The sequence below is a fragment of the Hypanus sabinus genome, chromosome 7 (genome assembly GCF_030144855.1).
Source record: "Hypanus sabinus isolate sHypSab1 chromosome 7, sHypSab1.hap1, whole genome shotgun sequence".
NCBI classification, from domain to species: domain Eukaryota; kingdom Metazoa; phylum Chordata; class Chondrichthyes; order Myliobatiformes; family Dasyatidae; genus Hypanus; species Hypanus sabinus.
The window spans coordinates 116,470,942-116,484,943 of NC_082712.1; the positions used below are offsets into that span (position 1 = coordinate 116,470,942).

The following is a 14,002-nucleotide window of genomic DNA, read 5'->3' on the forward strand; positions in this document are numbered from 1 at the left end:
TTATTTTTTTTATTATTATTTGCATGATTTCTCTTTGTTTGCACGTTGGTCGTTTTGTCAGTCTTTGTTTATGTATACTTATTCATAAATTCTATTTGTATTTTTTTATTTTCCTGTAAATACATGCAAGAAAATGAATCTCAATGTAGTATATAACGTACTGTATACATACTCTGGTAATATATTAACTTTTGACTTCAACCATATCTAGAAATGAACACATTTATGTTAACTTACTGCTTTTTTTATTTCTCTTGGAATTATATTTCTCTTAGGTAATGCAGTTACAATTCTTACATAATGCTCACTGTTAAGTTCTCTATTAGAAATTTGAAATTATTGGTTTACCATACCAGTTCACAACAAGGCCTCCAGAGGTGATCATAAGCTCTACAGCTAGATATGATTATTAATCTTCCGCTTGATGATTGTGTACTTTCCAACCTTATAAAGGCTGATTTCTCCTTTCTCCATCCATCCACAAAAGGTAGATGGGATATTGTTATGGAACCACATCTACCTTCAATACTTTTGTGCTTCCTTTGAAAAAAAAAGTCCTCAATCGCAGCTTGCTCACAGGAAAGTTAGTGACTAGTATTGGATAGCAGATCTGACAATTCATGAACATCAGTTCATTATTAATCAGGGAGAAAGCACTGTGCTAAAATGAATTCTTAAAAGTGAAATAAAGCAGTACAAAGAAATGTAACTCTTACAAGAAAAAATTGAGATGAATGGGCCATTTAATTGTGCTCGGAAACATTTCATATTAAGTAGCATATAACACTATTCATTTGGTACAACCCATCATCAATCTCTTGCAAACTGCAATAATTCATACACACTAACACACCTTAGTTTAAAACTTCTGGATAAACATATTGCTTTGAACATAACATTCTTCTAACTGAAAATAGCATCTGATTTATATCTGATATTGTTTGTTGCTTACCACTGCCCATACTTTGCTTCTTCTTCAGGCAACACTTTCTCAATCTTTACCTTCACAGCTAATTGTCCCTGGTCTAAATTGTCTTTGATTTGCTTTTCAGTCATCTTATCTACAAAGCAAAATGAAATAAGGCTTAGTTAGTTTTAAAAATTGCATTCATTAAGAAACTGGTGTTTTGTGCTAGGAATCATGAAAGGGCACTACACTGGGCCCAACAACTATGTTTTCAGAACAGATACAAGTGATTTAAAGCATCCAAACACGTATTGCCAGTGGTTGAGATTTAGCAAACAGATAAGTGCGTGGTTTAAAAGTTACAAACAAAATGCTAAAGAAAAATGGCACAAATTACACATTGAAAATTCCCTATTCTTGACACTAAAGTTACTTGTGGAATGTGTTGAATTAGTAATAACAGAGAAATGTATTGTTTTTGAGTAGAAAGCTTTATGTTTACAAACCTCTCATCTCATTTGCTCTTATTCACTCACAGACTGTGTCACATAATATTTCAGACCTGTTGCTACAAAATAAATTGTTGGCGCCATCACCAACAGTCAGTATTAACTAAGGACTAAATTCAGGCCACCACATAAACATAGTTAAATGCAGAAAACAGCAATCAACTGTCTTGGTTTTATTTAGGAGCTTCATTATATGCTGGAATTATACAGCTATAAAAGACATGGAAGGAAATGATATTGCCCTATTTCAGGGGTCGGCAACCCGCAGCTCCAGAGCCGCATGCGGCTCTTCCATCTCTGTGCTGCGGCTCCCTGTGGCTTTGGAAAATAAATGATGAGTATTTAATTAAAATGTATTTTATGTTAGTTTGTTAGTTTTTGAAATGTAATTCTAAATTTGAAGATTATGATGATCTTGTACAATCTAAATAAAACGTTGTGGCGACCCATTTCCTGGCACATCCGAACCGGCTCACAATTAGCCAGCATTCCGGCTAAGGGAGATAGCCTACGGGGGTTTGTGAGTATGTGTCTTTTGCAGCATCCGCGCCCACGGGGGGGGGGGGCAGGTTGAGGGAGGCTTAAAAGCAAGGCTGTTTAGTTCGAATAAAGTTATCTTTGACTGCAGTTTACCGACTCCGTGTCGTTATTTTAGCGCTGCGTGTAGCACACCGCTACAATGTGTTTTTAATCGCTATTAATATACGTCACCACTGCCAATGCCTGACACCCGCCAGTGCATGATTTCTTTTAATTTTTCGATCCAAGGTAGGCTAACTATGGAGTAACCTTCAACCCAACGTCTTTTTTTCAGAGTTCAAAATGTTTTTGTTGCATGCAGAAATGTAATTTCGTTTTCTCTGCAGGAGTTCATCGATTTCATAAATGCAACACTTTATAGTTTGTTTATACATAGCATAAAGGCAAAAAAAAACGTTGTATGCAGTGTTATTTCATTTTAAATGTCAAACGGGTTTTGTGGCTCCCAGTGTTTTCTTTTCTGTGGGAAACAGGTCCAAGTGGCTCTTTCAGTGGTAAAGGTTGCCGACCCCTGCCCTATTTGCATGACAGATACCCACACAAGAAACAGGTTTATTCCAATCTTAATATTAAATTAGTACAGTGAGCCTTAATAATTGTCAAATAACCGAAGATACTGAAAACTAAATTTTAACAACTACAGTATTATCTCATTAGTCTTAATATTTTATTACAGGTATATTCCAAAATAAAAATCCATAGACAGTCAGAGCAGAAGTCTGATATCATTTGTTCAGTGCTGTCTACAAGTTCTGGACTACTAGGCACAGACAATAACAGGCAATCTTGGACCTGTGTCAATCTATAATAAGACAACATAGGGCAGTCAAAACCAAAAGGAAGACCCATGCTCTGGTTAATTAGAAAAGTGATAAATAGTATTAAACTATCTTCCTTTGTCAAACTATCTTCATTTAAGAAATAGCATATAATTGTGCAAAGATGAGTAGAGGTCAGGATAGATCATAAAAAAGAAGAGAATTCTAAAAGATTAATAAGGAAGGACAGATTAGAATACAAGATAAAGATAGCCAGAAACATCAGAACAGATAGAAAGGGTTGAGATGTATAGAAAATGAGTCGAAGGAATCAATGCTAGGAAACAAAGAAATGGCAGATGAATTAAACAGACGTTCTGCATCAGTCTTCATTGTAAGGGATGCAAATGACATCCCAGAAACAGCTCTACATCAAGAATTGATAGGGGGAGAGAAACAGAAAACTAACACATTCTATGCTTATTCCCTTTTATCTAGTACAATCACTAGGGTCTTTAAAAAAAAGTGGCTGCTGAAATGGTTGACACTTTGGTTTTAATTTCCTTGATTTCATGAAACTTTAACTCCATTGCAAAATAACAAATGGAACTCCTTTGTTCAAAAGGTGAAGAATACAAAAAAGCAGGAAATTCCAGGTTGGTTAGCTTAATAGCTGATACAAGGAAAATGCTTGAGCTAAGATTAAACACTATGTGGTAGGACATTTAGAAAAATTTATGGTAACCAGGCAGTAAAGATGCTTTATATGAAAGCATTTAACTAATTTATTGGAGTACTTTAAAATAGTAACACATGCCATACGTAAATAAAACTTCTGATATATTATACTTAAGATTACCAGAAGGCATTTGATGAAGTACTACATCAAGGTGGGGCAGCCAGTAGAGCTGTTGTCGCACAATGTCAGAGACCTGAGCTCAAACTTCAGATGCTATCCACATGGAGTTTGTACCTTCAAAACTAGACTCAATTCTCTGGCATATGTAGTGAAATTTGTTAACTTTAAGGCAACACTACAATGAAATATATGATAAATAAATATAGAGAAAAAATTGAGTTACATTAAGTCCATATATGTCTATTAAATAGTTGAGTTAAAATAAATAGTGCAAAAATACAGAAAAAAAAGTAGTGAGGTACTGTTCATCGATTCAATGTCCATTTAGAAATCAGATAGCAGAGGGGAAGAAGCTGTTCCTGAATTGCTGAGTGTGTGCCTTTGAGTTTCTGTACTCCTTCCCAATGGCAACAGTGTGGAGAGGGCATATCGTAGGTGGTGGGGATCCTTAATGATAGATGCTGCCTTCCTAAGGCACATTACTTGAAGGTGTTTTGGATACTACGGAGGCTAGTATCCATGATAAAGCTGACTAATTTTACAACTTTCTGCAACGTTTTTTAATCTTGTGCAATAGCCCCTCCCATACCAGACAGTGATGCAGCCAGTCAGAAAGCTCTCCACGGTATATTTGTACAAACGTTTGTAGAAGTTTGGGTGTTTTAGTTAACAAACCAAATCTTCTCAAACTCCTAATGAAATATAGCCACTGTCTTGCCTTCTTTATAGCAGCATCAATAGGTTGCATCTACGTTAGGTCCTCATTGATACTGACACCCAGGACCTTGAAATTGCTCACTATCTCCACTTCCGATCCCTCTATGAGGATTGGTTTGTGTTCCCTTGTCTTACCCTTCCTGAAATCCATAATCAGTTCTTTGGTCTTGCTGATGTTGAATACAAGGTTGTAGCTGCAACACCAACTAACTGGTATATCTCGCTCCTGTACAAACTTTTGTCAGCATCTGAAGTTCTGCCAACAATGGTAGTATCATCAGCAAATTTATAGATGGCATCTAAGCTATACCTAGCCACACAATCATGGGTATAGAGAGTAGAGCAGTGGGCTAAGCACACATCCCAGTGGAGCATCGGTGTTAACTGTCAGCAAGGTGGAGGTGTTATTTCCAAAACATAGAGATTGCTGTCTTCTGGTTAAGAAGTCGAGGATCCAGTTACAGAGGGAGGTACGGAGGCCTAGGTTCTGTAGCTTTTCTATCAGGACTGTAGGAATGATGGTGTTAAATGCTGAGCTATAGTCAATAAACAGCATCTTGACATAGGTATTTGCATTGTCTGGGTGATCCAAGGCTGCATAAAGAGCCAATGAGATCGTGTCTGCTGTAGACCTATTGTGGCAATAGGCAAATTGCAGTGGGTCTAGATCCTTCCTGAGACAAGTGTTGATTCTTGCTGACTCCTTAAAGTATTTCATCACCGTAGATGTCAGCACTACTGGATAGTCGTTGAGGCAGCTCACACTGCTCTTCTTGGGCACTGGCAAAATTGTTGCCCTTTTTAAGCAGGTGAGAATTTCTGACTGTAGCAGTGAGAGAGTGAAAATGCTTTTGAATACTCCCACCAGTTGGTTGGCACAGTTTTTCAGAGCCTTACCAGGTACTCTATCAGGCCCTACTACCTTGTGAGGGTACACACTCTTGAAAGCCGAGATCGCAGAGTCACTGGATACTGCAGGGACCTCATAGCTGTGGTTTTATTCTCCCTTTCAGAGCGAGCATAAAAGGCATTGAGCTCCAGGTGCTCCAGTTTAATCTCATATCTTAAATTGGTAGGTTGGATACTATAAATTATCCTAAATACATAAGTGAGAGATTTAACCTGGGGGTAATTGGCAATGATATGGGGAGGATCAAAATGGGATTAATGTAGGATCAGTGAAACTATGTCATTGATAATCGGCCCAGAGTCACTGTGTCAAAAGCCCATTTTTGTACTTAATCACTTTTAGAGAAAAGATTATTGGGGAAAATAAAAGCTCATGGTATAGGTTGTAGCATTGTGGACTTTAATTTAGATAGCAAACAAGAAACAGCAGGAAAAAATAACAAATGGTATGCCACAGGAATAAGAGTTGGGGCCTTGACTTTTTACACTATACCAGCTGATCCAGAAATAGGCACCAAAGGGATAGGAAAGAAATCGCAAAGCTGACATAATAAGAGGCCACAGGTAGGGACAGAAGTCTAGCAAATAGAATATAATGTGAGAAAATATGAAATTCCCCTCTTGGCAGAACTTCTCTTTTAAATCAAGAATTTTTCCTAAATGGCAAGAGATCACAGAGCTCTCAGATCTCAGACCCAAATATTGGGTCCTACAGCATTATACACAAAAGGCTACAATCCAGTAAAGCAAATATTTAAAACAATCTAACAGATTGAAAACCAGGGAGGAAATGTTTCAGTAATGCAAAGTATGAGATCTAATCTGGAGCACTATGAATGTTCTAGGAATTTTCACGAACCTAATACCTGAAATTAACTCATTATCCGAGGAGGAGAATTTACACAGACTAGCTTACAATCACTGGAGTTTAGTGGAATATGAATTAAAACAATTAATATTTACAGTATGACACTGAGGAATTTTAACAGATTGTTGTGGAGTGGAAGTTTTAATTTGTAGGACTTTTTAAAATAAGACCACAAAAGACAGAGTATGCTATTTCTTTTCTCTAAAAAAGTTATGAACCTTTAGAATTCCCTTTCTGTGGTATATTATGGTGGTAAAGACAGATAAACAAGGGACAGAAAAATTACAGAGAACATGGAAACGCAGAGTTGAAGCTACAATCAGATTATCTGCAATTGAATTTCAGCAGGCTTAAGGGCCTACATTGATAATTCCTGCTCCTAACTTGCAGACACGCTGGATATTCCTTCAAATTGCTCCTAGTGCACAAAATCAGATTAACAATATAAAATAAATGTTTTGTTAAGAAATTAAATAATTAATTTGAGAAACAATCATAAGAATTATGCATGAGATATAGCAGACTCAATTCCCTTGAGAGGATTTACATGTGAGGAAAGCTGAAGTCTCCAAGAAATGATAAATGTATAAACTGCTTGCAGACAACAATAGAAGTCAAAACTGAACCCATACAATCTGCTACACAATTTTCTGTATCACAAATCCTTAGCAATGCACGCAAAATGCTGGAGGAACGCAGCAGATCAGGCAGAATCTATGAAAATGAATAAATGGTTGATGTTTTAGGCAAAACACTTCGTCAGGACTGGAAACAAAGGAGGAAGACACCAAAATAAAAAAAGCAGTGGGATGGGTTGGAAGAATAGCCAAAAGGTGATAGGTGAAGTCAGGTGGGGGGGATAGGTAAAGGACTGGAGAAGGAAGAATCTGACAGAAGAGGAGAGTGGACCACTGGAGAAAGGGAAAAAGGAGCTGCATGGGGGGGGGGGGGGGGGAGTGATAGGTAGATGAGGGGAAGAGGTAAGAGGCCAGAATGGGGAACGGAAGAAAAGGGAAGAAGGATATACTCTGTATGCCCAAGCCAAGAGCAAATTGTTGGCTATTAGTCAGAAGCCTGTCATTACTGGCTGCAGCTGGGAGTATCAGTAGGCCAAGAGTCTAATGCAACACACACAAAATGCTGGAGAAACTCAGCAGGTCAGGCAGCATCTATGAACAAGAGTAAACATTAACTATGATGCCCTCAGAGGCAGAGGCGCACCAGAAATTTCCAGACAACTCTCTTCACAGGAAGATTAAACCGCATGATCTGCAAAGACCAGGTTGAGTCCTCTCTAGTATTTACGAATCAATTAAGGTCACTAAAACAGATTATTAAATTTCTCCATATAGGCTCTTGAGCCTACACGTTTTCCTGCAAATTATACTTTACTGCAAATTATACTATACTTTACAACCCTGCACCTTGGTGGTAATATGTAACATTCATGTGGAACGGGTCCCTGGGAACATCCTGCAGAGCAGAGTCCTGTGTTACACACTGCTCAGGATGAACATCAATAAAGGCTAATTCATTCCTTCCTAGACCTTCTTAGCAAATACACAATCCATATGGAGCTGGATAAAGATCTCATATCCTCTGCAACCACCTTGAGGTCAGCATGCATTAGGACCGAGACTCTGGCTATGGATGAAGTTTCTGTCAATTTCTCCATCTTTGCAGCATATGGAGTAGGTCGGCTCTCTCTCTTTTAATATATTTGATATCCCACTAACAGATCCCTTTTAGTTCTAATGACTCACTACTTCTACTGAAGGATTTATTATTTCTACTTAAGGATTTTATGACTTAATTACAATGGCCGAAAAAAGTCGTTGTGGTATTGAATTAAGAAGCGGCAAGACGTTCCCCGAAATGGAGCAAACGGAACAAACCAAGAAAACGGAGGAACCTGTTACACTAGCGGGAATATTTTCTTCAATATAAGACATAAAGTCGGAATTCGGATTGCTTAATATTAAAATTGATAAGCTGACCGGTTCAAACGGGAAGCTCAAAAAAGCTATTTCTACAACTCAAGACTCGCTGAAAAACTTGGATTCTCAACTTCAAACACCAGCAGACTACAACCCGAATCGAGAGCGAGCATGATTTATTCAAGCAAACTATTAAAGATCAAGAAATGAAGATATCTTTGATGGAAAAGAAAATCAATGAAATTACCTCGGAACTATCTAAAACGAAGAAAAGAATGGTTGATTTAGATAGTAGAGGGCGTCGGAGGAATCTGCGTATCCTGGGACTGCCTGAAAATACTGAAGCTGGCGATCTGTTAAAATTCTTTTCAGATATGCTGTATTCACTTTTCAATGAGACCCTTGAAACTAGCCCCTTAATCGACAGAGCCTTCAGAATTCCATTCTCTCGCCGTTCAGTCGAATTACGTCCTCGAGCAATTGTACTTTCTTTGCATTATTACACGACTAAAGAAGCTATTCTTCGAGAAGCCAGAAAGAAACAGAAATTACTCTTTAATTCAACACACATTTGTATAGTTGAAGATTATCCCCCCGAAATCTTTGCCGAAAGAAATATCGAGAAGTTATGAGTGAAATGTATAAATTAGATTTAAATCCCTCCCTTCGCTTTCCAGCAAAGCTGATAATTTTTCCTGAAAAATCTCAACTATTGAGAATCTACTATCCTCAAAAGGGATGGGAGTATATTAAAAACTTTAAAGTTAAGCCTACTGAATAAAATATTAAAGTTACATCGATTATTCAATAGCCAATTTTGAAGTATCTGCTGTATGAGTTGTTTATGGAGCTTTTGAGTTAAGTACATCTTATACCTTTTCACTCTCTGGTATGGGACGTGGTCGATTTAATTTTTTTTACCTTATTAATAATTAATACATATATAACTGTTTTGTAGGGAACCTTTATAGTATTGTACTTTAGTGGTCTATGTAGGACCTGTTGTGTATTAATCTTTTTATTTTTTTATTTGTTTCAATACTTATAGTTTTAGGTCTGTTATATACATATATTCATTTATTTTTATTTTTCGAGATAAAGAATATTTTTTGTAACATTATTTGCTCGGATTTATTCTTTCTTTTGAATATGTGTTTAAGCTACTTTAGCTGATTCTAAGATGGCAGTTGTTGATTATGTTTTTATTAATGTTAGACACAACATTATAGTAGTTGAATTCTGTTTGTGCCTTTTATTATGGCTATTTTCCGTGGGATTTTTGCTTTTTTTTATCTATGGAGCTGCAAGTTGGAGAACAGGGTCAAAGGTGATTAGTTAGCACGGGACCAGCCTATTGGTTCCTTCCTTTGTATCTACTGGGTGGGGGGAGGGAGAGGGGTCTATTAGAGTAGTTTTTTTTCTTGATTGGGCAGTTCTTTTGATGGATTTCTCTTTCGTAAATGAGTCACTCCTGGTTGTATCCGCGCCTTTTGGTTTAATCTGTAGTTGTGTAACATTTCTTTTAAATAATATTAAACTCAATTTTAAACATGGATGTTAATAAAATTAATATAATATCTTGGAATTGGAACGGTGTCAATCATCCCATTAAGCGTAAAAAGATTTTTAAGAAATGCTTAATGCTGATATTATTTTTGCGCAAGAAAATCATATACGAAAACAGGATGGGGATAGAATTTTTCGCTTTTGGGAAGGACCTCTTTTTCGCTCACTGTCAGGTAGTAAAACAAGAGGCGTTTCTATATTTCTTAGTCCCAAAACTCCTTTTGTACACCTTAATACTACTACTGATTTGATTGGAAGATATTTAATTGTTACTGGTTTATTATGTGAGCAAAAGGTAGCTCTGGTGTGTGTGTACGCACCTAATGCAGATAATTCTGATTTTTTAAGAAACTTTTTTCAGAGTTACCGAATCTCAATGAATATAAACTGATCATGGGTGGTGACTTTAACTGTTGCTTAAATCCAGCAATTGACAGGTCATCAACCAATCCGTCGCTTCCTAACAAAGCGGCAGCTTGTATTAACTCTTTTTTATTAGAATATGGCCTTGTCGATATTTGATATAAATACCCCAATGATAAAGATTTCTCCTTTTTTTCACAACTTTTCCCGAATTGATTACTTTTTTTTAGATACACGTCTGTTAAACTCCGTTGTTGAATGTGCGTATGACATCATTGCGCTTTCAGATCACGCACCTTTAAAGTTAACCCTTAAGCTCCCGGATAGAATTTTGAAAATCTCAGTGGAGATTGAACCCCGTTTTGTTACAGGATACAGCTTTTGTTAATTTTATTAAGGAGCAAATTTCTATATTTTTTGAATTTAATACAACTGAAGGAATGTCAAATCTGATTATACGGGACACCTTGAAATCTTTTCTTAGGGGACAGATAATCTCATATTCAGCAGCCTTGAGAAAGAAAACTAAAGCGGAATTGTCAGTGCTTATTAATAAAATTAAACAGATAGATAAAGCGTATTCAGTTAAACCTACTGAAGACCTATATAAAGAAAAGGTCGAACTTCAATGACAGTGTGATTTACTTCTGACCTTTCCCATCGAACAGCAAATTTTTAAATCTAAAAGTTTATTTTATATACATGGGGAAAAATCTGCTAAACTTTTAGCAGGTCAGTTAAAGGCTGGGATGGTCAGAAGATAGATTTTAAAAATTCGCCGACCAGATAGAACAGAAACTTTAGATCCTTCTGAAATTAATAAGATATTTATGGACTTTTATTCTAATCTTTATAAATCTGAATTCTGTGACAGTAATATCACTATGAATAGATTTTTGCAAAGGTTAAACATACCTCAAATTTCAATTCAAGATGCTGATATGTTAGATGCACCTATTAAACAAGAGGAGATAGCCAAGGCTATATCCTCTATGCAATTAGGTAAAGCTCCGGGACCTGATGGTTTTACGGTAGAATTTTATAAGACCTTCCACGAAACACTTATACCACATCTTCATCAAACATTCACTGATTCTACATCTTCTGGGAACCTTCCTAAAACTTCTTATGAAGCACTAATTTCATTGATTCTAAAAAAAGGGAAAGACCCACTGGACTGCCCAATCTTTTTTTTTCTTTCTCTCTTTTTTGTTCTAGTTTAGTTAGAGGGGTTTTTCTTTCTCTATCAATAAAATTTCCAATTTTTTTTTACGATTGCTATGAGTTGTAATTTCTCTCTGACCATTATATATAACAGCATAATATACTACCTATTTGAGTTTGATATTATATGCTTTTTGTCTTTAATATTGCTGTTTATATGTCTTTTATATTATCTACTTGTTAAACTCTTTCGATTTGTATTTGTATATTCTTTATTTGAAAGTCAATAAAAGATTGAAAAATGAAAAATGAAGTTTCTGTCAGGGTTGGTATTACTCAAGCCAGCCAAGCAAGGTCTTGAGTACACAATCATTTGCATACCTCTTGCATTATAACATCTCATTTTTTAAAAGATCCTGCATAATTTGTTATTTTAATTTATATTAGTTATGATATCTTTTGGTTTTCAATTTATATTTAGTGCTTTGTCTAAATTGCAATATTGCAGTTTCCACAGCACCAGAATGGCACGAATCATCTGTCCCGGTCCACTTTTGAGGTCGCCAGCTGCGAACCCAATTCCAGACTTTTGCTGCAGCAGAGCCAGAAACTGTTGGAGCTACCAAATGCAGTGCACCATGTATGTACTAGAAAAATATAGTTACTGAGGTAAGGTATTGCACAACTATAACATTACAGCATCATTTATTTGAAATGCTGACTGACTTTAAAAAATATTTCCACATAATGCAGGTAACTGATACCTTCCTCTCACTTTAACAAGAATAATTTTTTTCATTTTCAGGTTCAAAGGTGGCAAGCATCAACATCTCAGATTTGGCAACAGTTACTGGGTCCTTCTCCGCTTCCTGTTAATCTGTTAACCCCCATTTTTCAACTCATTCTCACTAGTGTTATTTATTCAGAATGCCCTCTCTCTAACGATAAGTTGCTTCATCTCCTTGCATTTAACTTCAACGCTTTCAAGGTCAACATGAGGTGGATATTTTCCTTGCATTGTCAGAATTCACTATCCACAGGCCTAATCCAACTCCAGATCTTTACATTGTTAACTGATGTTATGACATGAATTGCCTGCTCCACTCATTCACTCTCATCCAGCTTCCTGTCATTTCTGTCAGACTACACCATGCTGTTATCTAACATCCAAATCAAACATTTCATTAAGCTTGTTGTGGTGTACGTTGATAACCATATCAGTACCACTACTTCCTCTTCCCCTGAACTAAAAGAATCCATTCAGCTTTGTTACCAGTTTCTTCTATTCCTCCATCTTCATGTAGTCTCTCTTAATCTTCCTTTCTTTTCTTTGTCTAAATTAATTTACTAGAATTGGGCATCGCTGGTAGGCCAGCAATTAACCCTGACCTTAATTCTTGAACTACTAGGGTTCCCCGGTGAAAGTAGATAAGAGGTTCCAATAATTAGACCAATGAGGGTATGAAACTTGCAAGGAAATTATAGATGATTCTGTTCTTACAAGCCACTCTCTATGCAAGTAATGACTGTGTAATACTACCAGTGATGTTGAGAGTTTATGCTTAGGGTATTGAATGGGATGGCAGTCATACAGGCTGCTTCATTCAGAGAATAAGCTGACAACTGATATCTCTTGTAACCTCAGGTTCTTCATATCTACTGTAACCTCAACTATACTTTCTCTCACATTGCTTTCCATAAGCAATATACTCCACATTCCAGTTCATCAGTCAAATTTGTTTTTACAATTTCATCATCTGCAACTTCAGAGAATCCCTTCCATAATATAGACAGTTCATCTCTTCATTTTCCTCCAAAGAATCATAACAGGGTTCTCATGTCTTTCTATTAGTCTCCACCTTAAGCAGATTTCCAGCACCACTACTGTCTCGTCACTATAAAATACTGATCTCCTTTTCAGCATTCTGAAGTGACTGTGCCCTCTGTGATTCCCATGTTCAATGCTCGCAAAATCCTCTTCATTTCCAATTGAAAGCTTCACATTTTAAGTGGAAGAGATACAGCAACTGGCAATTTATCTTCTCTCTATCCACTGCCTGAGGCTCCAAATATTCTTTCCAGTAAAACAGAGATCTAATTATATTATTTTAACTTAGCATACTGTAACTGTACTCGCAGCTGAATGCAATTTCCTCCACCCAAAGAAGAACAAACACAAGTTGAGTGACTGCTTTGCAAATACATCCATTCATTCCACAAGCATGATCCCAAACTAATTTCAAACATCAATTTAATTCTCTGTCCCATCCAAAATTCCCCTTTCCTTAACCTCCAGTTCCAGTGAAATACAACATAAGCTCCAAAATCAACATTCGACAAACTTCTAGACAACACAAAGAAAGAATTCTGTAGATGCTGGAAATCCAGAGCAACACACAAAAAAGACTGGAGGATCTCAGCAGATCAGGCAGCAACTATGAAAATGAACAAACATTCGCCATTTCAACTAAGACCCTTCTTCAAGTCTGGAAAGGAAGGGGGAAGATGCCAAAATAAAAAGTGGGGGGAGGGGAAAGAGGACTAGCTAAAGTGATAGGTGAAGCCAAGCAGTTGGGAGAAGTAAAGGGCTAGAGAAGAAGCAATCTGATAGGAGAGTGGATCATGGGAGAAAAGGAAAAAGGTGGGGCACCAGGGGATAGGTAGGTCAAGAGAAGAGGTAAGAGGCCAGAGTAAGAAATAGGACAAAAGGGGAGTGGGTTTAATAATTCCAGATTATCATGGTGTAGTTCCTGTTTATATTTGTTCCAGACATTTTTTTATTTATAAAAACAGAAAATATTCGAAATACTCCGCAAGTCAGGCACATCAGTAGTGCGAAAGTGTGAATTATGGTAACATATCTAGCGGGTGACTTGCCAGTTCTTTTTGCACTAAATGGTTTGAA

General features: G+C 36.8%; 1 protein-coding gene across 1 annotated transcript in view; it reads right to left on the bottom strand.

The window, feature by feature from the left end:
• The window catches only part of LOC132397121 (uncharacterized), a 98,974-nt gene that overhangs the window by 77,899 nt on the left and 7,073 nt on the right, over nucleotides 1-14,002 (bottom strand). Inside the window, exon 2 of the mRNA XM_059975446.1 lies at nucleotides 953-1,061. Within this exon, the coding sequence (XP_059831429.1) occupies nucleotides 953-1,056 (104 nt within the window). The 5' untranslated portion in view covers nucleotides 1,057-1,061. The remainder of the gene's footprint in view (nucleotides 1-952; nucleotides 1,062-14,002) is intronic.